This window comes from Sinocyclocheilus grahami, unplaced genomic scaffold, assembly GCF_001515645.1.
Source record: "Sinocyclocheilus grahami isolate Dianchi unplaced genomic scaffold, SAMN03320097.WGS_v1.1 scaffold95.1, whole genome shotgun sequence".
Lineage (NCBI taxonomy): Eukaryota > Metazoa > Chordata > Actinopteri > Cypriniformes > Cyprinidae > Sinocyclocheilus > Sinocyclocheilus grahami.
In genome coordinates, this window is record NW_015505274.1 from 2,650,492 (window position 1) to 2,676,267 (window position 25,776).

General features: G+C 35.9%; 1 protein-coding gene across 2 annotated transcripts in view; it reads right to left on the reverse strand.

The window, feature by feature from the left end:
• Nucleotides 1-24,260, reverse strand: part of LOC107587692 (double C2-like domain-containing protein beta) — a 251,064-nt gene extending 226,804 nt beyond the window's left edge. For both annotated transcript variants that reach the window (XM_016275571.1, XM_016275570.1), the window contains exons 1-5: nt 23,932-24,260; nt 18,600-18,690; nt 18,301-18,444; nt 16,434-16,563; nt 11,595-11,681 (exon numbers count right to left, since the gene is read on the reverse strand). In XM_016275571.1, coding sequence (XP_016131057.1) covers nt 11,595-11,681; nt 16,434-16,563; nt 18,301-18,444; nt 18,600-18,676 — 438 coding nt within the window. In that variant the 5' untranslated portion in view covers nt 18,677-18,690; nt 23,932-24,260. The remainder of the gene's footprint in view (nt 1-11,594; nt 11,682-16,433; nt 16,564-18,300; nt 18,445-18,599; nt 18,691-23,931) is intronic.
• Between the last annotated feature and the right edge of the window lie 1,516 nt (nt 24,261-25,776).

The window sequence follows — 25,776 nt, forward strand, 5'->3', positions numbered from 1 at the left end:
AAAAACAAACAAAACAAAAACATGGTACATATGACTGATACACTATACTGCATGTCTTCTGAAGCTATACGACAGTTATGTGTGCAAACTTGACACCTGTTAGGTGACTGAACATTTGAAATGTGTGCAGATATTAGCAGCTACAGTAGAATCAAATGAAAGACACCAGCAGCATGTGTGCTGTGCACTGTACTAAACCATTCACTGTTTACAATCAAAATCAAGCCACAATTAACTGTTGGATAAAATGAACATAAAGCCACTGTGAGGTTCAGGATGCCTTCTAAAGCACTAGAGCTCCTAGAGCAAAACAAAGGGCCTGGCTTGAGAATATAAACCTCTGTGGGCTGAACTCTGATTACATATTCTGAGTAGGAGCTCAATAATCAGGTTTGTGATTTCTTGACACATGATAGGTGTTCGTAAGAGAACATAAATTTGAGGGAGGGAGAAATTAAGTTTCTGCACACCTCTACCATTTCTGAGTATACAAAACAAAACAAAAAAGAAAATTGAAAGGACTCGCCTTGAACATACACTACTGTTTAAAAGTTAAGGCAAGGCCAGTATTTAAAAAAAGAAAAAGAAATTAACACTCTTATTCAGCAAGGACATATTAACATTAATAAAAGTAATTTTCTTTAGCACCAAATCAGCATACTAGAATGACTTCTGTCATGTGACACTGAAGAATGGAGTAATGGCTGCTGAAAATTCAGCTTTGCCATGACAGAAAAAATATATTTTGTAATATTATTTCACAATATTACAGTTTTTTACTGTATTTGATCAAATATATGCAGCCAAAACATTAAAAACTTTTCAACTATACTTTTCAACGACAGTGAAAGATATTTAAATGTCTCTTACTTTATCAAGTAATGCATTAACATTTGTATTTAAATTAGAATAATAGAATAAAAATGTTAAAAATCTCAGAAGGGGGAGTACTTTAAGCTTATATGCATGAATCTGAGATTGATTTTTTTGAAAGTGGATTGGATTTTAAATGGGTATAAAGTTGCTTTCACATACTGCGTCTTGGAACATGCTGTAAATCTCTCTCCAGTGTTGGTAAACTATTTCCAGTTGATGAAAGAGCATCTCAAACAGAGCTGACTTGTAGTTCAGCGGGATTCTAGCCATCTGTGTTTATTGTGCCTGTGTGTTTAACCTAAGAGGGCAGGGGCTGCACTGGCAGAGGGGCTGTGTATCACTGACAGTCTCTGATAAAACCACAGGTCCTGGGAAGAGAGCAAGAAGTAATCTGATAGCAGCACAGGCCGAACGGATGGACGCAGAATTAATGCGGGGGATGCTCTGTGGGCCTTGTGCTTTCCCGATAAGAAGAAACTATCATTCATTACCTACAAAAAAGCAGCTAATCTGCATTCATGTTTTTGTTCAAATTATTGTTTTAATCTTGTGTTTAAGCAAACTTGTGTTTTATTAGTGTAAAATTGGCATGTTCTGAAAAAAAAACTGAAGAAATCTTTACAGATTTATTACAGGTTGTCTCACCTCAAAATCTGATTGAGCCTTAAGTTGAAATACTGCATCATACTGTTTAAACAACAATGTCCTGAAGGTCTACCAAGAGATTACTTATGGTAGGCTCTGCATATGTCAGGAACGCAACGATTCACTCAGCTCGCAATGCGGTAAGACTCACGATACTGGTTTCACAATACGATTTTTTTCACATTTATTTTTTTAACAAAATGAGATTTAAGACAAATTATAAATGCTAAAAGAGTACTTTTATTATTTCTTGGACAAAATGCTTCACATTTCTTTGTGAAATTGAAATATCTTTTATGTCAAATAACAAAACTAAATTGACATTTTTAAAATAAATCCCAAATCAAACAAATAAATAAATGAATAATACAAATAAAAGTAATCTCTTCATATAAACAAACTAAGACTTTGCCTGTGGTCTTTCCTAGCTTGGATTTTTTATCCCAGCGCAAAAAAAATATCCATATTTAAAACTTTATAAACCGTAATCTCTAGCTTCCACTAACTGTCATACGCACGTTCACGAGACAGTGACAAACGCAGAAGTGCAGAGGAGAGAGCAAAACAAAACACCGGTCACGAATTAGTAGTACAAAACGAGGATTTGTAAAGAAAAATGTCGGAGGATTTCGATATAAGCCAAGAGGAGACTGGTTTTCCTTTGCTGTATACAAAACTTGGTTCTTGCGAGACTAGCATATTCTCACCGGAGCTTAAGCTACGTCATCCGTAGGAACGCCACTAGGGTTGGGTACCGAACTCGGTACTTTTAAGGGTACCGACCGAATTGCGTCGGTACTACCGAGTACCGATTCACGTTAAATCAATTGGTGCCAAATTTCGGTACCTGGGAACGCATCTGGGCGCATACGTTAAAGAGAGCGAAAGAGAGACCCTGTGACGTGATGTCACCCCTGCAACTCATTCAAACACGCAGGGCAACCCGAAATGTTCTGAAGTGAGGTTACATTTCTAGGGCCATATGATTTCTGCGAAAACGCGGACGGGATCGTGGAGTCCATTCATAAAAACGTAATTTACTCTATAGCGCGAGAATTTTACAGTTTCATTTGAGAAAACTAGCATCATCGTACTGTATACACACAGAAACTTCATGGCAACCTGTCAAAATAAACGTACGGTTTAACATGTAACAGAAATATATTACTCTTGTATTACTTTTGTACAGTATAATGTACATCTTTAAATATTCCATTTTCTATCAAATTTAAATAAAACAATTAAATGATAAAAATAAACATTACAACCAGATTAATCACTTAATTGTAGAAAAAAATTATACAATTATAAGCCTATTAAAAAATGTTTTAAAGGAATATTCACACAATTTTTCTTCCATGTATTAATTTCAACAGTAAACCTCAGTTTGTTTGCCAAAAAATAAAAGGGTTTAATTTTCATTTGATTTAAAATAAATGTTTAATGCCTTCATTTGATTTTCAGAAAAATGTAAACAAGAATTTCTGTGGGGAAAAAAAGAAAGAAAGAAAAAAAAAAAGTTTGTAGGTCCCTATTGTTCAAAATGTTCAAAATGAAATTCAGGTACCCTGAACCCTAAACACCACTCTTTCATGAACGTGCATACGACAGTATGCATCAGTACTTTTTTTATGATGGATGGATGGATGCACTTTTTTGGGCTTCAAGAAGAGCCAGGACATTTATTAATATAACTATGATTATATTTGTCTGAAAGAAGAAAGTCATATACACCTAGGAAGGCTTGAGGATGGGTAATTTATGGGGTAATTAAAATTTTTGGGTGAACTATCCCTTTAATGTGTGTACTACACCATGATGCCTGGACTGTACACAAATTAAAATTGGGCAATACCAACAATTCAGTAAACTATCTGTAAACTTTCTGCTTTGTGAGCAGACAGACAGAAAAATCAATCAATCAAATCAATAAAATGTAGAACTATGCTGATGTTCAAATTCTTGCCAATACCAATATTTTCATATTATGGTCAAAAGATGTCTAAAACTAACATAAATCATTTATCAATATCATAAGTGTACAGTATGAAAAACTAGTAACAGTATACTGTGCATCCCTACCAAAATGTCTTTATTTACACAAAATGTTCTGTTTTTAAGGAATTAATATTTTTATTCAGGACTTTGGTATTCAATTTATCAAAATTAACAGAAAAAACGTTTAAAATGTAAAAAAAAAATTCTACTTCAAATAAATTCAGTTCTTTAGAACTTCCTATTTATCAAAGAATCTTAAAATAATTTAACACTGATAAAAACAGTATAACAGTTGCAAATTAGCCCATTACAATGATTTCTGAAGAATCATGTGACACTGAAGACTGGAGTAATGGCTGCTGAAAATTCAGCTTTGCCATCACAGGAATAAATTACATTTTAAAATCTATTAAAATAGTAGCATTGTGAAATATTGTTACAATGTACAATCTATTTTACTGTATTTTTAATCAAATAAGCCTTGGTGAGCATAACAGACTTCTTTCAAAAACTTAAAATAAATAAATAAATCTTATCGACTCCAAACTTTTGAACGATAGTGCATGTTCAACTCGAATCAGGATCCTGCCAATGCCACTACACTCCCGACAAAAATTCAGAAACTTTCCCCTATCTGTGATTTGCAACAGAAGGCTTTTTGTGACAACATGAATCAATGTGAAACCCTGAGGCTAATAAGTGATCTAACATGAAGACTTTCACTGTCCAACTCTTTATCCATCTATTTTATCTGCCATTCACTGATCTCACTGCTCAATATTACCTGCTGGGCTTTAACTACAGAGGGGTGATGAAGGAGCATCTGACAACACTCATCTGTGGCTAATTGCGCCGTGATGTGCTGTGATTAGCGCTGAAGGTTAGTGTGTTTAAGCGGGCTGTGACAGGAGATGGGATCACTGAGGGCACCACTGAAGCTGAGCTCTACACTGGAGGGCAATGTATTATTTCTGGGACATGGGTAATGAGGACGAGAAGCACGTCATCATGAACGAGGTGCATGTCATCATGTACTCCCCATCAAGTCGTGTCAAACTTGACGTATGACTTACTTTTTCTGTGGAACTCAAAAATCTTGGTAAGCAAACAGTTTTGGTGGTCACTGACTTCCATTGTATGGACAAAACAAAACAAAATAAAACAATAAGACATTTCCCCATTGGAGCCCATTGACATCTGAAACATTTTTCAAAATATAATTTGTGTTTAACAGAGGAAATAAAGTCACAGGTTTGGAATGACATGAGGGTGAGTAAATGATGACAATTCTATTTCTCCATAGTCACCATGAACTGTCATAGTATTAAAAAAAAAAATCAAAAAAAAAAACAAGACAAATTAAGCTTTGAGATGAAGCTTGCAAAAACTTGTGTTTACAGACTACAGGCTTTATATTGGATGAAACTACTGACTATGTGACTGAGCAGTTGGAAAAGACAAATCCTATCAAACCTCAAACACACATTTCATTACTTCTTTAAATGGATCTTTCCTTGACCTTTTCAAAGTCTAATGGAAACATACACGGGGAGCTATGGATCTGTTTGCTTTCTTACAAATGAAACACAGAAAGCAACTTTCTAAATCTGTTCTTATGAAAATAACATGGAAGATAATATGCGTGGCATCCATGCAAACCTGGATTCAAGGGCGATACTACACGTATACTAAGGTATTCTGAGCGATTTGTTCATGTTTCTGTGTGGTTGCCAGGGTGCTCTGGGTCATTGCTATGCGTTGCTAATGGCCCACTCCCAGTCTAAAAAATGATTTGTCATTTAATATATAACATTATGGGTAGGGCTGCACAAATATATATCGAAAATATCAAAATATCGCAAATGTAAATATCGTGATATGCATATCGCAAGGGCGTGCGATATCTGAATCATTTTAATAATAGGCTACTTAAATCAAAACTTTGCAAAAGGTCAAAGTTTTAGTTCGATGCATATAGCAGAGAATTGCTTGACGTTAAAAAGAGTTAAGTGCAATAAGTTTCAGAAAACAACTCTTTGCCATCTCGTCTTGCTGTCTGACAGACTCACACCTGAAGCGCGCACACAAGCCGCATCTCGCACAGCGTATCTTCCGTTCTGCCACACACGTGCAAATCGCGCGCACACACACAGAAAGATGAGTTTCAGATGGCGTGCGAACACAGAGTTGATTTGTCTTTCGCATCCTTATGTTTGAACGGACACATACACACAGAATAGTATGTCAATAGTACCCGTCTCGACGATCATTCTCGTAAACGCAGTCAGTTATGTTTTAAATGAATGTAAAAAGCTGAGAAAGAAATCGGATGTGTATCATTATACTGGATCCGTGCAGTCGGATTTAAAGGGACAGCAGCCTATAAATACGTGCTGCTGAATATGTCACTGATGTTAATCAAACAACAAAACAGCTATAACAAAGATTAATCTAAATTTTATTCATTCAGCGAACACAATGCAGTGTTATTTTACACTTAATTATTAAATTTCTGTACCTGAATACTATTTATTTTATCTATGCTTGTAAATTGTGTATTTGTTCCCCCCCCTTTTTCTTTCTTTATTTTTACTGACTGTTCACTTGCCTTTAATCATGTTTGAACTTTCTCAGACTATATTTTTTACTGTGGTATATGAAGAAGTACTTAAAGTGTACGGAAAGCAAAGTCACAATGATATAAAATTAGTGTCATTAATTTTTTTGTCATTCACATTTATGTTAAAATTACATTTTCTGATTTGTGACATTACTTTTTATGTACTGCTAAAACACTGCTGGTCACTTTCAAAAGTTGAAGTGATTCTTTATTTTCCAAGAAAGAATGTGAAATATAATTTGGTTATATAATTTTCATTTTTAAATATTTTAAAATATAAATAAAAAAGATTTTTGACACTTTAAGCAATATCGTATCGCATATCGAATATCGCATTTTTTAACAAGGTATCGGGTATCGCATTTTTTTTCAATATTGCACAGCCCTAATTATGGGTATGTTCAAATTCTTAATGGGATAAATCACCGAAAACTGCAATTATTTACTCATCCTCATATCGTTCCAAAACTGTATGACTTTCTTCTGTGAAACAGATATTTAATAAATGTCTCAACAGCTATGTTTCCATCCACCTATTTTTATGTGAATTTGGGATAACGCTTATTCGCTTTATTGAGCAGGATACATTTACCTAATAAATTCCTCGATGCACAACAACAAAACTCACGTGTCTTTGCCTCAACAGATGATGTGACTGGATAACTGGACTAACCAGCAGATCGATCTCATCACACACCATTTAATCATTTTGAAATGCCTGAACCAATGTCCATCATCAAAATGATTTGGTATAATAACCTCCCAGAACTCACACGATTGTGCTACCAAACATCAGGTACCTGAACACATGATAACATGAAAACATTTATTGCATTTCATCTACTCTATGAGATGAAAGTAATTTATTATTATATATGCAAAAAGACCCACAGTGGCTCCTCCTATTCCTATTTTTCTTAGGGTGCATCTCAATCAGCTCCCTAGCTCGTGAATCAGTATATTGTGAACACGAATTCGGTCACTGGTAAGTACCCTGGCTCACTGCAGATTGGGACAGTGATTACTCAATTTCCGGTGACATATACGTACAACGTAACGTAACTAGTCAACAACAGGCAGGACCAATCTCTTTTTGATATAATTTTTAATTCTCTTTAAACTCGTTCTTTTACATGTTCTTACAACATTTCAGCCAAATATTAATTATAAATGATCACTAGATGTGATCATTACCCATCTAGCGATGTGTGTTTAGGTTGAAATATACAAAAAAAAACGGGTTGCCTTTTTAAATCTTCTATCGCGTATCATTATATTTATCGAGTTGGCTCGTGTGGTTTATGTTTTGCGCTTCAGAAATGTAACGTAATTTCCGGTAAGGGAGCATAGTGAGCAGAGATGCTCCCTAGTTTTTGCGGTGCATTGTGGGATTTTTCAGGGAGCGAACATTCCAGTGCACTGGAAGGATTTTCGCGATTGAGACATCCCTTAAAATGGAAGTTACAACCTTGTTCTCTAGGTGGAAATGGAGCTTTATTCGTAAATGTTTTATTCAATATTCCAATTTTGCGCATAAGTTAAATTCACAACTTTGGATGGTAACATAGCTAATGTTTGTTTTTTTGTAGCTGTTGTATGGACAAAAACAGCTAAAACATTCTTCAAAAGACCTTAACATACAGATTTGGTGACATGAGATATGAGGGTGATTAAATTGAGGCAATTTCCAATTTTGCCTGAACTATCACGTACTAACACTGCTATTAATACTAGTACAGTCAGAATTTCTAAGACCAAAGTGTGAAAATGTAATGTGAAAAGTAGAGAATGTCTCAATTGCAAACCTAGAGCGCTCCTCTAACAGGGCGAGCAGTGACAGAAGTGTCAAAGCTGTCTCCAAAACCAGTAAGAAACAGTCATTCTGACAACAAGCCTCTATTATCTGCCTAACCCATGATAAGACAGTTTGCCAGTAGCAGTAGTCTTGCTCATGGAGCCTCTATCACCTTCTGCAGCTCTGGGTTGGAAATGGGGTCCATTTTATTCACAGCAGTGCATCAAAAACTCCAGTTTTGATGAACTGAAAATTAACGGCACAATGTTTTTATAGTTCCATATGAAGGAAAATCTTCATGGAATATTCAATATTTATGAAAACTGCAGTATTGCATCACACATTCTTTTAAAGGGGTCATGAATTGAGAAACCAACTTTTACTTGAGCTTTTGACATACAGGTGCATCTCAATAAATTAGAATGTTGTGGAAAAGTTCATTTATTTCAGTAATTCAACTCAAAATGCACACAGACTGAAGTAAATTCAATGCACACAGACTGAAGTAGTTTAAGTCTTTGGTTCTTTTAATTGCATGCTGATTTCATTTTTCCAGCAGGATTTGGCACCTGCCCACACTGCCAAAAGCATCAAAAGTTGGTTAAATGACCATGGTGTTGGTGTGCTTGACTGGCCAGCAAACTCACCAGACCTGAACCCCATAGAGAATCTATGGGGTATTGTCAAGAGGAAAATGAGAAACAAGAGACCAAAAAATGCAGATGAGCTGAAGGCCACTGTCAAAGAAACCTGGGCTTCCATACCACCTCAGCAGTGCCACAAACTGATCACCTCCATGCCACGCCGAATTGAGGCAGTAATTAAAGCAAAAGGAGCCCCTACCAAGTATTGACTACATGTACAGTAAATGAACATACTTTCCAGAAGGCCAACAATTCACAAAAAAAAAAAAAAATTTTATTGGTCTTATGAAATATTCTAATAATTTGTTGAGTGAATTGGTGGGTTTTTGTTAAATGTGAGCCAAAATCATCGCAATTAAAAGAACCAAAGACTTAAACTACTTCAGTCTGTGTGCATTGAATTTATTTAATACACGAGTTTCACAATTTGAGTTGAATTACTGAAATAAATTAACTTTTCCACGACATTCTAATTTATTGAGATGCACCTGTATAAGAGGTCATCGTACTAAAATAATATCCTGTAAGTTTCAGAACTAAAAACGTCCTTGTTACTGAAATAAAAGCTTTTATTGACACCAGGCCCAGCAAACACCAGATCCTGGAATGTGCCTATGCATGACGTAATAGACAGGTTAAGCACCGCCTCCACAGAAGAATATCAACACCTAATTCTGAAGCCCCGGCCTCTGATTCGTGTAAGACATAGTAGGGAAATAACATAAGTGACGCTAAACCGGATCGAGCAACCAAGCAATAAACATGCCGTTGGAAGATCGCAAAATATTGTGCAGTGCCTGTTTGTGGAAGAACACAGTCGCTGCATAGCCTTCCTTCGGATTCAAATATTAGGAATGCGTGGTTGAACTTTATTAAGTTTCAGAACTAAAAATGTCCTTGTTACTGAAATAAAAGCTTTTATTGACACCAGACCCAGCAAACACCAGATCCTGGAATGTGCCTATGCATGACGTAATAGATAGGTTAAGCACCGCCTCCACAGAAGAATATCAACACCTAATTCTGAAGCCCCGGCCTCTGATTAGTGTAAGACATAGTAGGGAAAGAACATAAGTGGCGCTAAACCGGATCGAGCAACCAAGCAATAAACATGCCGTTGGAAGATCGCAAAATATTGTGCAGTGCCTGTTTGTGGAAGAACACAGTCGCTGCATAGCCTTCCTTCGGATTCAAATATTAGGAATGCGTGGTTGAACTTTATTTTTAATGAGGTTTCAGCTCAGGCTAGTAAAACATTGAGCATTTGTTCACTTCATTTCACCGCGGATTCCTTTGTAAACAAGACACAGTTCGACGCTGGATTTGCAGAGAGACTGAGATTAAAAAGCAATGCTGTGTCTATATTGGATCCGACAGGAATGGCGCAGTACACTTATGCGATTAAAAAATATTAGGAACCCCTTTCAAACAGTGTCGCGTTCCGAACGTTGTAAGCGACATACACCGGTATTGCGGTATTTTAAAAATTAAAATACCAATATGAATTTGAAATTCATATCATAACAAAAATAAACACCGGTATTCGGTATGAACCGGTATACCGCCCAGCACTAATATGTCCTGATTATGTGTACGTGTCTAACCAAAGTCACAGAAGGCTCCAACTATGAAGGACGTAGCTTGTCAAACAGACACACAGAAAGTTAGTTTACTATGCAAAACTATTATTGAATCATAGCAGTGGGCGTTTACTTCCATGTCTTCAATGCGTCACGCCCATAAAAACAGAGCGTTTTCCGAGCCGGTCTCAAAAACCAGAGTAGAAAATATCCTATTACTTACAGATTTTGATGTTTTTGAATGTAAAAACCAAGCAAACGTCATAAGTGGACCTCAGACAACAGTATAAAATAATAAAAAAGCCAGTTCATGACCCCTTTAAAGCCTCCGACAGTGATAACAACCATACAATTGAATTGTGGTTCTATATTTAGAGCACAATTTGAACTTGAATCAGCTATTTGCATTTATGGATTTTTTATATACTCAGCATGATCTAACATGATCATACTAAATATTTCATGCTGCATTACAGTCTGCCTGTGGTTTTAAACTGTCTGAGGTTGGAAGGCTAAATGATTCCTCTTTCATCACCTTCTTTCATGATGACCGTGAACCTTACATATACATACACACACACACACACACACTCTCTCTCTCTCTCTCTCTCTCTCTCACATACACAATAAATTATCAACAAAGAGGCAGCAATTTAATTTCTTCACAAGCTTGAAGGCGAAGCACTAGCCTTCTGAAAAGAGATTAGATTTTCTTATTAATGTCCAACAGTACATCATCAGTCTGACCACAAACAATATGGCCTGATTCACCTTACTGTGGCTACTCATTACTTATCTCATTTTTGGTGTCATACCCTTTGTCAACCATCATTTTCACTTCTGTTGTTCTGCTGTTGAAAGTAGTCATGATGTAGGAACATAAGCTAGTAATAATGAAACAGAACTGATGCAAAAGGTATAACTTCAGGTTATTCTGGAAAATAACTGCTTGCTTGGAGAGTAAGAAACCATTTGATTAATATGTCAATGGATTTGAAGTCACAAACCTTGCCAAGTTTGCCATTTCCAGTGATTAGTTTCTTCCTCATACCCTCTCATTATATCAACCCGGTACATTTTAAACCAAAACATTTGTAAATTTATTTAAAAAAAAATTTGTTTCCTGGCGGACTGATAAAAACCTGTGCACCTGGAGTACCAAGTTGAAGTGCAGCCATGAAGTCTGCTTGGACTTTGAGATTTTCAGTTTTGTTTGCAATATGCATCAGATGGTCAGTGAACAGAATGTGGGCAGACTGTAGGCAGTCTGTCTGAGACCGTGTTGGTTATCAGTATAGAAATGAGATCCTCTGGAACTAGATTTCTTATGCTATTATTAGTATTCCACCCCTGAGCTCTCACATCTGAACAAAAACTCATTCAAAAGCACAAATGGGGTTGTTTAGTTTGAAGTTTAATCATGCGTGGTACTGTACCTCTCTCTGTTCACTGCAGATCTTGCAAAGCCACTGGGCCCTTTTTTGACTGCCTGCAGTCTCGATTCCACACTTAGTGCACACCTTCTGCAAGACAAACACGCATACAATTAGAACATGTCAAACAAACACACAACCTGATAACTACTTTAACATGCATTAAGACATAAGCGAAATGTGTTTAATTGTTCTTTTATTGGCAAATCGTTTTTTTCTCTTATTTTAAGTGTGAATTTTATTTTGCAAAAAAAATGTGAATAGTGTAAAAATATTTATATTAAGATATTTAGGGAAAGTATATTTAAATGTGTATGTGCGCGCTTGTTTTAAGTAAATAAATAAATGTTATACTGTGATATCCTGCTATGAATGCGTTTTAGATTTAACAATCTTTCACCCAGTGAAAGGTGAGCTTTTGTGCTCAAGACAACATACAGAGAAAGTGTACCACAATTTGTGCACCACAGGGTTTTTTTTTTTAAATTAGTTTGATTTGGTAAGTTTACCTGCAAGATAACTGGCAATGCCATTTTTTAATGTTGAAGCAGAAACATGTCCACCCTGCAATCGTGCTGATTGTAAAAAGCAACATCCCTCTTCACATTAAAATAAATTAAATTACAGCGGGAGATATTAGTGTGGACTCTTGACGGCTTGGTTTTAAGAATCAATTTGAAGGTGAGGGCTGGGATACGCTGTTGTAATAAGAAAAGAGAAAGAACCTTTAATCAGGCTTTATGTAATAGAAGACAAACACTAGACTGAAGTGCCAGTAATTTAGTTTTAGCAGAACTTCCATATACTTAAATTGCGTTGAGATGGAGTGAGCGAGAGAATAACAGAGAGAATGTGAGGGCACAAAGAAATCTCTTCAATTTCCGTTAACTACTTCTAAAGATTCCTCAGTGAGTGAGAGCCACCTTTAAAGCTGCTGTAAGCGGTTTAATACCACGCATAAAATGTCCCTGCTCTTTGACAGATATCACTAAATTGGGTGTCTTGAGAAATCACACTTCACTCTGTGACAGCTCCAGGCTCTCTAAATGGAAAAAAAATTATCTGATTGCGGTACGCATGTCTTAGCCAATCAGAAAGCTTGGAGGTGGCCTTCTGTCAACCTAAACCAATGGCATGAGTTTAGAACGGGACTTTTTTTTAAATCTTAATAATAAAAACAGAGAGTGTTTATGAAATAAATAAAACTGTTCTGAAACAGCTACCCTTAAGACGTTAACACTGATAATAATGGCAGATAACCATTGCAATTGTTGAGAATAAAATCCAATACAATTTTGTTAAAATAAATTAAAACACTAAAAACTGAAATTAATCATTTTAAAATGTCACAAATTAATTTAGACATCACTACATTAGAAATATAAAGTATAAAAAAAATATTCATTTTGAGATTTTTATCATGTGTTTGTTAATGGTGTTTATATTAGATGACAGCAAAGGTAATATTAAATGTAAAAAAAAAAAAGAGAAAATGAGCATACACAAATAAATATTTAATATAATCAATACTAACATAAAAAACGGTAACACTTTAATTTAGGGACCAATTCTCATTATTAACTAGTTGCTTATTAGCATGCAAATAACTAGCATACTGGCTGTTGATGGAATATTTCAGATCCCATAATTCGACCCCATAACTGAACTTAAAGGGGTTATATGATGCGATTTCAAGTTTTCTTTTCTCTTTGGAGTGTTACAATCTGATTGTGAATAGATAAGATTCCTGAAGTTGCAAAGACTAAATTCTCAAAACTAAAGAGATATTCTTTATCACAGTTAAGACTCTGCCACACCCCCCTAAAACGGCTCGTTCTAACACGCCCCACATATCTACCTCACTATGTGGAAATATTAGCATAATGCCACCCAAATGTTCACGCAAAGAAAGAAGGCGTGGTTTCAGTAACCGCAGTTAGTGTTGAAGCAGCCATGTCAGGGAGACACTGTGTTTCTAGGTGAAAGCAAAAGCACTTTATTTGGCCTTCCAGGAAGTAGATGCATTTAGGAATCTTTAAGATTACTTACAACAGAACAGCAATGCATTTTATGGACGACCGTTTCGTGAACCTAGGAGAGGAGGTAATTCTGACTTTGCTATGACAATCTGGCGCTTCTGAATCAGCTACTGTTTTGTTATTAGTTTAAGTATTTGCTATTGACTGTTCAAATGCGGAGTTTTGCGCATCGTGTGTGTGTGTGCGCGTGCATGTGTGTGTGTGACAGAGTGTGAGAGAGAGATCACAGTGGAGTCAGCTGTCTTAACCGTGGCTTGTGTACTGCACACATACCAGCTTCATCACTGTCTGTCACGCGACTCTGTTCCCCTTTCGGGCTCTGTCTTTACATTTATTTTGAAAGATGAAGCTCGCGATTATGGTAAGGGGCGTTACATTTCTGACGAGTGCTTGCGGTGTTCGGCCAATCACAATGCACTGGGTCAGCTGGCCAATCAGAGCAGACTGCGCTTGTCGGAAGGAGGGACTTTGTAGAAAACGAAGCATTTGAGAGAGGACCTACAATAATGTACAGTATTTGAAAAATAATGTGTTTTTTGAACATTAAAGCATGTCAACATATTCTGTTACACCAAATAATGATCTTAAAAAAAAGCATCATATGACCCCCTTTAACAACTACATTACTAACTATTAATAAGCAGTAAATTATGAGTTTATGGAGGCAAAAGTCATAGTTATAAGTTAGTTAATAGTGAGAATTGTTACCTAAACTAAAATGTTACCAACAAAAACTACTATGAGCTGAGAACCGATATGGTACTGATATACTGTGCATCTTTAGTCACACTTAGAGTCATGGGTTTAACACTTCATTTTGGCAATTAACTAGTCGATTTGTACCTCTTAGACGAATAATACTTTTCAAGTTATTATTTTCACCTTATGGATGATAAAACTTCTAATAATCAGCCCTTCAACAGCATATCAACCATCCAAACCAGACTAGCAACTTGTTAAAAACCACTCCAAAGACATTAGCAAGAGATCTCCAGCCCTGATACCGTGCATTTTCTCTATAAATCTGGTAATTTCGGCAATAACCAACTATCAGATTCCATATGGTATATGATCAACATAGTCTTATAACACAGATGGTCATATATTGACAGAACACCGAAGCATTACCAATCCAATAATAATAATGATAAATTCATTAATTTCCCCTGCATGCCTAGAAACAGCAGCTGTTGAGAATGATCACAGTTCATGAGAGAGCAGGAGTGATGTGAGCTCAGGGTTTCTAGAACAGATGCTCTGTCCTCACTGGCACAGACCTGCTGTTAAGGACCTCATTCAGTCTTTAGCACTTCTTAGTCCTGTGTCAAGTCACAGTGTGTGTCTGTCTCCAAGTAAACTACTAACTGTAATCCGAAGTTCAGTGGAAAGTATCTGTCTTATGCCACAATGTGCAATATCAGTACACTAAAGTAGTGTTTCAGTTGCACATTTCCCCCTTGTGGTCACACTATGAACAAGTTCATAGTTACTTATTTTCCACCATAATTTGCAAATAAATTCTTTAAAAATCCTACAATGTGATTTTCTGGATTTTTTTTTCTCATTTTGTCTCTCATAGTTGAGGTATACCTATGATGAAAATTACAGGCCTCTCTCATCTTTTTAAGTGGGAGAACTTGCACAATTGGTGGCTGACTAAATACTTTTTTTCCCCACTGTATATAGTTATTTTTTTATATATAAATAAAGCAAATTACAAACCATGAGAAAAATACAATAGATACACATTAAATAAACTTGTTTAATTAATGAGCCAGACAGGTATTTATTTAATCTGCTGTCCCTTTAAGACCGAATGCATATAATATACTGACACATATCTGATTCTCACCCACCTGTTTACGTTCACTAAAGCCATAACCGACTGTATTTACGTGAGATACTCCACACGATTGACATTTTTGCGGGCGAGATAGTGCTTCTGTGTGTCTGTCATTCAGTGTGATTCCGCCTATCTATCCAGTCTTCACTTACTGCATGTTAATCGATAACGAATTGTGATTGGATGGTAATTTGGTTCTACGACAAGCTTACTTACCTTTGATTAGGCAGTTCTCACGTGACAGAACACTTCTACTACTCGCTCTGATGACCCAGCCGTAAAGAAATTTTGAAATACGAAATTTTGAAAAATAAGTCGGGACACTAAAAAAAAAGAGCTGAAATACGGGACTGTCCCGGGAAAAACGGGACGTCTGGTTACCCTAGCAATGTTACATTGTACACTACCATTCAAAAGCTTGGGGTCGGAAAGATTTTTCAACATTTTTGAAATAAGCCATTGAAATGCACAAATCTTAAGGTACGTTACTTTTTAAAAGAATAAGTGAGATAACACGGGCACAAAAGTTGTAATTACTTCAGTTTAAGGTATTATAAGGGAAAACCTATATGACTAAGCAAAATAATGTAAAAATAACATGGCTCATCTTACCCCGGTCTGCCCTAATGTGAACCACAGACCTTATTTTAATCATAAATCTAAATCCACCATTCCAAAAACCCATACGAAATGTCAGAGGGAACATGCAAGTCATTCTCTCCAGAACTCTTTTACCATATACATATGTATTGTGCACAGTATGCATATTTTCTGTACGCAATGAATGCTTGTATGACTTGTATGTACAGATCTTTGCTGCCACTATGTGGTGTCGAATAATTACTGCATGAGCCCACATATTGTTACTACATGGAAATGACTAAGCGTACTTGTAAAAAGCAGTGAGTCAGTGTGAAGCATAGAGAACATCATGTTGAGAAGATTTAGACCAGTTTGTACCATGCAGCAGTCCAAACAGAGGACGGACGAAGAGCTCAGCAGACCAAACACCTCTCCACACAGCAGACACTGTGACAGGCCGTTTCCCACAGCAGATCTCCTCATGTTCTCCAGACGCTCCACTAGACGTCTGAAACACACACACACACACCTTTATTTTTAGGTTTCATTATGAAAAGAGATGCTGTATGCTGTGATGTGTTTTATATGTATAGCTTACCTTATTTTATCTAATTTTTTCCCAATAATGTGATTAACCAAAGCTCAGGTAACAATAATGGTTAACTCCTATTACCCATTTTATTTATAAACACTTTCATTCAGTAAGTATCCATTAAAGCATCCTTTTATTCAGCAAATATGCATTCAAGTAAATTTAAATGATCAATTACATTATAAAGATATTTATAATGTTACAAAGATTCAAATAAATGCTGCTCTTTTGAACTTCTCAAAGAATCCTGAAAAAAGTATCACATTTCCATATAAAACATTAAGCAGTACAACCACAAAATTGGTCGAAGCTGAAGACTGGAGTAATGATGCTGAAAATTCAGCTTTGCATCACTGGAATAAATTACATTTTAAAATATATGAAAATGTAAAACTTTTTAAATTGTAATATTTCACAATATTACAATTTTTACTGTATTTTTATGGATCAAATATATACAGCCTTGTTGTGCATAAGAGAATTCTTTCAAAAACACTGCAAAATACTACTGACCACAAACAAATTTCATGTTTTTCCATGTGGCATTTTAAACACTTTTTAAAACATCAAGTAGAAATCTTGTTTATGATCAGTGATATTAGTGAAAGTCATTAAGGCAACCAGACAATAAATATATATATATATACAGTGGGTACGGAAAGTATTCAGACCCCCTTAAATTTTTCACTCTTTGTTATATTGCAGCCATTTGCTAAAATCATTTCAGTTAATTTTTTTTCCTCATTAATGTACACACAGCACCCCATATTGACAGAAAAACACAGAATTGTTGAAATTTTTGCAGATTTATTAAAAAAGAAAAACTGAAATATCACATGGTCCTAAGTATTCAGACCCTTTGCTCAGTATTTAGTAGAAGCGCCCTTTTGATCTAATACAGCCATGAGTCTTTTTGGGAAAGATGCAACAAGTTTTTCACACCTGGATTTGGGGATCCTCTGCCATTCCTCCTTGCAGATCCTCTCCAGTTCTGTCAGGTTGGATGGTAAACGTTGGTGGACAGCCATTTTTAGGTCTCGTTTACACCTTTGTTTGAAGCAACTGCATGCCATATTTTTATATGAAAATAAACAAGCTGAAAACACTAACTGAAAAACTTTTATTGCTTTTTTATTGACATTAAGCCTCAAATGTCAACTATACATCGGATTGGTTTCTCTTTAAATAAAAAAGTTTAAATATTAATGGTATTATAATGTTATACTAAAACTAAAATTAAAACAATGGAAAAGCCCTTAAGATAACATGTAGAAAGAAAAAAAAAGCATCTTAAGCATGCAGAATAACATAAGTGGACTTTGAACGATTAATTGCTGCTTTGAACGATTATGTAATTGTGGCATCCGTAATTGTAACTGCGATTAGAAATTCGATTAATTGTGCAGCCCTAATATATATATATATACATACATACATATACACACACACACACACGTTTAACCTTATAACGTATAACCTTTTATAATATATTATATAAAATGTTTTTTTAACTATTACATTTTAAATCCCTTATATTCAGGCTCAACATCAAACATCAGATTTGAAGTGTTTATCTGACCGGCGGACACTGGGTGACAAGGCAGAAAAAAGTATGAAAAAGCATAAATGTGATGCAGGCTGATAAAGTCTCACCCAATCCGGTGTTGCTCAATGATCTCGTGCTGCTCAGCGCGGTGGATGACACTCATGATGAGATCCAGCTCTCTTTTCTCAAGTGTCTGAGCTTTCCTCTGTCTCTCCGATTGAAATGTGTGGATGGACCAGCCTGTACGTAACCTGAGTGGAATACAGACACATAGACAAGAGAAAAATCATTCATCAGAAATCAATCACTATGACTGTATTTTCCAACGCACATTACATTAAGTGATTTGAAGAATGACATGCTGAAATGCAATTTGTGCAACAGATTTAAACAAACAAAAACTTACTTTGCTCTAAGCGCTAGTTGTCTGTCATTGGGACAGACCCAGTGCTCATTCTCACTGCCAAACATTGTGTCTGTCATGTTTCACTATGGAGCTGTAACAGATCAGAATGACAAGTCTAAAATCATTATGAGAATAATCAGGTGAACTAAAGTATGATGTAAAAGCATGAAAAAAACAGAAGCAATATATAATAGGCTTGAGAACGTAATTGTTTCTGAGCGTTAATATAAATATATAATAAACATTCACCTTCAACTTCACAGCCGCTCATTGGCTTTGACAGGTGTTAGCTGTTGGTTGTGATAGAGCTTATATTCAATTATGTAAAAGTGGAAGGACACGGCTCAACTGATTACTGGATTATTCATCTCACAACACCTGCCAAATGACAGTTTCAGAGACCAAACACAAAGACATATTGTGCAGTCTAACATAATACTTGATGAAAATAACAGTACATTTTCTTAAATGGAATTAGACTGTATATCCGTTCATATGTTCTGGTACTGCATGGATCCTATTTAATTAATAACTGATCAGTTACATCCTAGTTAAATGAAAGGGGTTGTGTAACAGAAACAATCCAAAAAAATGTGTATCAAATAATATATGTGCACACATACACACACACAAACATATACACACACACATTATAATAGGTATTCATTTTGGATTACTTTTTTTTCTGAAGTGATATGATATATACACTCACATTTGTTAAGAATATTACTGAATTAACTTATTTAAATTCTACATAACAATGATTGCTAAATGTACTGTATATATCAATAATAATAATAATACATGTTTTTTTTTTTTTTAAGTAATTAAAAAAGAAAAAATACATATATTTGGGAAGCCTCGCTATTTTTAGAGTAAGAAACACAAAATTACAAATACATTGTATTTGTAAGAATATTGAACTAATGTATATAAATCATGTTTTCAAATGATATAATAAATATTTACTATTATTATTATTATTGTTTTTGTGTGTGTGTGTGTGTGTGTGTATGCATTTACATATCATTACTTATAAATGCATATTATTATGTATAATTATTATAATTATAATAGTAATAGTAGTGATGATGGGGACATCATGTCATTTAAAAAAATCTATTCATGTTGTGGTAAAACAAACAGATGCTAATACTGTTGATACAATCATGACTTTCAATGCATGATAAACTTTCTGTATTTACATCAAACACATATACTGTATATTGTGCACAAGTTTAAGTCAATTAAAGCACTTGCTCACTTCTCTTTCACTCTCTTTGTAACACAGACACAATCTAAACCTTTACGGCTAAGCGAGGCCGAGTCTATTTACATTTCCATGAGAACTCCTGCTCTTTGTTTGGCTCTGCTGCACAGGCCACGGGCACAGATGACAACGGCTCCAGCAAACTACTTAGTTACACTAGCAGACTTAGTTAAACTAGCATTTCCTCTCAAGCCAATAACTTTAATTCTAGAGAAAGAAAAGGTCTAGCAAACCACAAAACAGCAAACCCTGGTATTTACTTGGACAGTACATATATCAAACAATCTTCAAGTTCTTGTGTGTTTTCTTCCATTTACATTCCAGAAAACCCTGACTTATAACCAGTAGGGAATTCATTCAGAGAAAATACATAGTCTTCTAACTATTGTTTTTAACCTGGGATCCAAATGAATAATCCACCAATCCATTCGCTCAAAGAAAACACCCATGTCCTCTTGCTCCCTCTAAATGACACAGAAAAAGGATAGGCACAGTCTTTATTACATTAACTACAGGTCTCTGACTCCAGGCAAGGCACCTTTTTAAGACGTCAACATTCTGGCATCTAATCAAGTCTAGTTAACTTAAAAGCAGTTAGCAAACAGGCACAGGCAGACAAGAAAGAGTGTTTACCTTACAAGAGTACAGATAAAGTGGCGTTACTCTGGCCGTCTCTCAGCATGAGAAAGTGAGAGTAGAGGAAATAAGGCGACGGAGGAGGAGGAAACTCCTGATTACACTGATCTCAGATCAGGTTTGCTGCCTCTCTTGCAATGGATCAGGTCACATGACCTGAGCACAATTCATCCAAAACATCCTGCTACTCCAATTATTACAGTGATTGAATAAAGAAACAAAAGAGTGACGGTGATGCAACCAAACTGAGACAGGGCTCATAGGTGCTAGAGGCTAAAGGCTTTACTATTGACCTGGCCTTTACAATCAGTCAATATAAATCACAGTAATCTCATTCGCTATGTCTGCTGCAACACTAAATCATTTCGAATAGAATATTAAGTTATGACAACATAGGGCTGGACAATAACTCAATATCTATGTATCGCGATATAATTTTTTTCAATAACGGAGATATGATTTTTAAACATATTTCCGATATACATTACCAGTTTCCCATACATTGAGTTTATTTGTGGTGTTTGACGTCGTTGAATAAACATGAGCACTGCGCGTCGCGGGTGTTTTATATGAATGTATCTCTGAAGGGAACCGATTGTCTTCAGAATAGTTTAGATGGCATTTTTGAAAAAAATCTACTAATTAGTAATCTACTAATAAATTATTTTTGAGCAGCAAATCAGAATATTAGAATGATTTCTGAAGGATCATGTGACTAGAGTAATGATGCTAACGCTCTGCTTTGAAATCACAGGAATAAATTGTATTTTCAAATAGAAAACAGTAATTTTAAATAGTAAAAATATTTCAAAATGTTACTGCTTTTGGTGCATTTTGGATCAAATAAATGCAGGCTTGGTGAGCAGAAGATAATTCTTTAAAAAACATAAAAAATCTTACTGTTCAAAAACTTTTGACTGGTATGTTATTAATAAGGAGAGTCTGAGATTTATTTGACAGTGATTTCACATTTCTTGTTTGTATGAAGGCTAAATACCAATAAAAGGTGAACATTTATTTATTTGCGCCATTTTTCCTAAAATATTATATCGTTTTATAGGAGTAGGGTTCATAGAGTTGGCAAATTAATTTTTCATAAGTTTGTAGGTACAGACATCTGTTGTGGCCATTCTTGGCCATTTTTATGAGGCTTTTTTAATAGTGTTCATATCGATATCGGAAATATTATATCGTATCGACCGAAATTAAGAAATATATCGTGATAATTTTTGGCCATATCGTCCAGCCCTATGACAACACTGTAAAATTTCTCGTGGAATAAGTATGTTCACTGGTGGTCATGCAATTAAGCTGCATGGGAGACCGCCAGTTGCAAAGACCGCATCTGAAAAGTGTCTGAAGCCCCCAGTAAATAACTATAAATACATCTTTACAAAACTTTAAGTTAAGGCTGCTCTGTGATGATTTGTGCAACACTGTCAGATTTCGCTACCTGCCATTGAAACAGTAGGTAGCACAATGCGACAACAAAAAATGCTACCCATCAGATTATGTTTTATTAACGCGTACACCTACCCCAACCCTAAACCTACCTTAACAGTAATGCAAATACAGTAATTATGTGTTGTTCAAAATTGACGCAATATTGATGTGCACATGCGCACTGAGCCCTGGTAGGACAATCTGATGGGTAGGATGAAATGTCAGGACACTGGCTTAAAATTCAGTGGTGCAAAGCCAGACTAAATTCTGCCTGCTCAGGCCCACCTCAGCCCCTAGTATGAAAGTATACAGTTGTAATTGCTGCATAAATGCATTCAAGCCACCTCCGAGCAGCGTTAAACAGTCTGCGTAAAGACACCTAAATGCCACTTCAGAAGTGCTTCTGTGCCACCATTGAAGTGTAAATTTGGCATAATATAAGAAAACAAAGCATCTTTACACAGCCAAGTTAAGGCTGCTCTGTGCCTGTTCAAAATTCTGTGTAAAGACGTAATGCTGCATAAAAGCCAGACTAAATTATGCCTGCTCTGACCCACCTCAGCCCAAGTATCAAAGTGTTTGGTTATCATTCAATGCTATGTAAATGCATTTATGCCACTTCTGAGCAGCATTAAACAGTTTGTGTAAACATACCTAAATGCCACTTCAGACGTTTCTATGTGCCACCATTGTGGTGTAAATTTAAACAGCATTATACAGTCTGTGTAAAGATACCCACATGGCACTTCAGAAGCACTTCTGTGCCACCTTTGCAGTGTAAATTTGGCATAATATAAGAAAACATGAAGCATCTTTACACAGTCAAGTTAAAGGGATAGTTCACCCAGAAATGAAAATTCTGTCATCATTTACTCACCCTCAAGTAGTTCCAAACCCGTATACATTTCTTTGTTCTGCCGAACAGAAAGGGAGATATTTTGAAGAAAGTTTGTAACCAGGTTGTTTTGGGGCACCATTGACTTCCATAGTAGGAGAAAAAAATACTATGGAAGTCAATAGTGCCCCAGAACTGCTCTGTTCCCCACATTCTTCAGAATATCTTCCTTTGTGTTCTGCAAAACAAAGACATTCATACAGGTTTGAAACTCCTTGAGGGTGAGTAAACGATGACAGAATTTTCATTTTTGGGTGAACTATCCCTTTAAGGCTGCTCTGCGCTTTCTCAGAAGTCTGCAATGGTGCATAAAAGCCAGGCTAAATTACGCCTGCTCTGACCCACCTTAGTCCCTAGCATCAAACTACTGTTTAAAGGATGCGACTGCTGTGTAAAAGCATTTAAGCCACCTTTTAGCAGCATCCGTCTGTGTAAAGACTAAACACTTCAGAAGTGCTTCTGTGCCACCTTTCTTCGCAGTTGTAAATTTGGCATTATTCCATCAAATTACTGCACCCTATAACTTCAGTTTTACTAGCTTGTTTAATAAATGGCAGAAACTCAGTCAATAAAACTCTCAAGCCAATAAAATCAACTCAAGCTCATAAAAAGAAAAAAAGTATCTGCACACTTATAAATCTATGAATATCATGGCCAAGTGCTATTTATTTACAAGAAAAATAGCGCAAACACACTTTTCAAACGAAACCTTCCACAAAGAGAAGTTTGCTTTAAGTGATAAAACAACAATAAAAGTTTTGCACCACTTTCTAGTTGGACCATGTTTAATGTCATGAACTATACTATACTAGAACACCTGTGTGAAAAGTGAGGTGAAATTACTTCAAAAATACACTAAAATCACACCAGATGGTTAGAAGAACCAAAAATGGCTCAGTGAAGTTGTCCCACATGGTTTAATATCACCTAATCAATCCTGAAAACCTTCTTTAAAATCTCTAGCTTGAATCAAACCCGCGAATTTGACAATTTCATTTATTTGGTTCAAAAACAACTGTTTTATTCCCAACCAAACATCATAAAGGGAAACAAACAGATGGTCTAAACACAACAAGAGCGTGCCTTACCTTGAGACGTGATGTTTCCAATGGAAACCACCAGTAGAAGTTATTTATTTTCCAAATGCCTCTCAGCTGTCAGACACAAACCCTCATTGGCAAGGTCAAAGCTGCGCGCGCCCACAAAATGTAGCAGGTGTCAAAAAGGTGTTTATTGTGAGAGCGCGTGTGCTTGGAGGTTTGGTGGCCTCTGTGGAGGACAGCCACGCAGTAGTTTATCTCCAACAACTCTGTAAAAAGAGTGCGAGGCGAGCGAGGGGAAAATCTGAGGTCACACCTTCCCACCGCAGCAGATGCTGGAGAGCTGAGCACGTGCTCCCTCCCGGCCAAACGCGCGCAGGTTTCCAAGCTGAAAAGAGGAAGTACACGTGTGTACTGTTTTTTTTTTGTTTTTGTTTTTTAATAAGAGAGACGATCTTTGTGTTAAAACTAAACACAAAAAGACAGTCAACGTCAAAAGTGCGTTTATTGTCACTTTGGGTAGAATGTGAAACAAAATACAGAGACGCCAGGTGCTAAACACTGTGTTTGTGACACCATAAGAATATATAAAAATACCTAAGAGTTTTAAAACGTGATTTTTAAATTCAGTTTCCTTATTAATCAGTCACCGACCAACCTGCAGTAGTTTATCTCCAACAACTCTGTAAAAAGAGTGCGAAGCGAGCGAGGGGAAAATCTGAGGTCACACCTTCCCACCGCAGCAGATGCTGGAGAGCTGAGCACGTGCTCCCTCCCGGCCAAACGCGCGCAGGTTTCCAAGGTGAAAAGAGGAAGTACACGTGTGTACTGTTTTTTTTTTTTGTTTGTTTTTTAATAAGAGAGACGATCTTTGTGTTAAAACTAAACACAAAAAGACAGTCAACGTCAAAAGTGCGTTTATTGTCACTTTGGGTAGAATGTGAAACAAAATACAGAGACGCCAGGTGCTAAACACTGTGTTTGTGACACCATAAGAATATATAAAAATACCTAAGAGTTTTAAAACGTGATTTTTAAATTCAGTTTCCTTATTAATCAGTCACCGACCAACCTGGAAATATTGAAGCACGAACACTGGAAACTGTGGGCATCTGTGAATTGCTACCTGGAGGAAAAAACACTGATCTATAATACGCAATGTGCAATCCAGTTATTATATAGATCAGTGGGGAAAACATAGTTGGGAAGCAGCATGCTATGCCACCAATAAAAAAGTTCTTATCCCTGAGGTATTCGAGGAAAAAAAAACTGACGTGGAGTTACTGACAGGTGTATTTTTCTGCTTGCAGAGTTTTTGTTCAGACGTCTAAACAACAGACTATGTGCTTCTCCTGAGGTGGGATCTTACTGTTCAAACATATTTAAGCATTTGAGTGACTGTATGTTTATGAATCTTAATTGTTTGAATCTATATTACAAAATATATAAATGAAACTCTAACTTGGAGCAGGCATAGGCCTAGAGAAAAACACTTATGGGGTGCAATATACAACATCCGGATATGCTAAATATGATATAATGTATAGTAAATCTTTAACACATTTTAATTTTGCTAATATATTGGAGAGACTGTTTGCTTGTTTGTTAGTTTTTTGTTTTGTTTTTTACAGAAAAATGTAAGACTACAAAAAAAATCAATTTCAAACCAAAATTTCTATTCATTAAAGATCTATTCATCAAAAATGTATAGCACGGTTACTGTTTTCAAGATTGATAATCATTAGAAATGTTTCTCGAGGTCCAAATCAGCTTATGATTTCTAAAGGATCATGTGACACTGAAGACTGGAGTAATGACTGCTGAAAATTCAGCTTTGACATCACAGGAATAAATGACATTTTTAAATATATTAAAATAATAAAAAAAAAACAG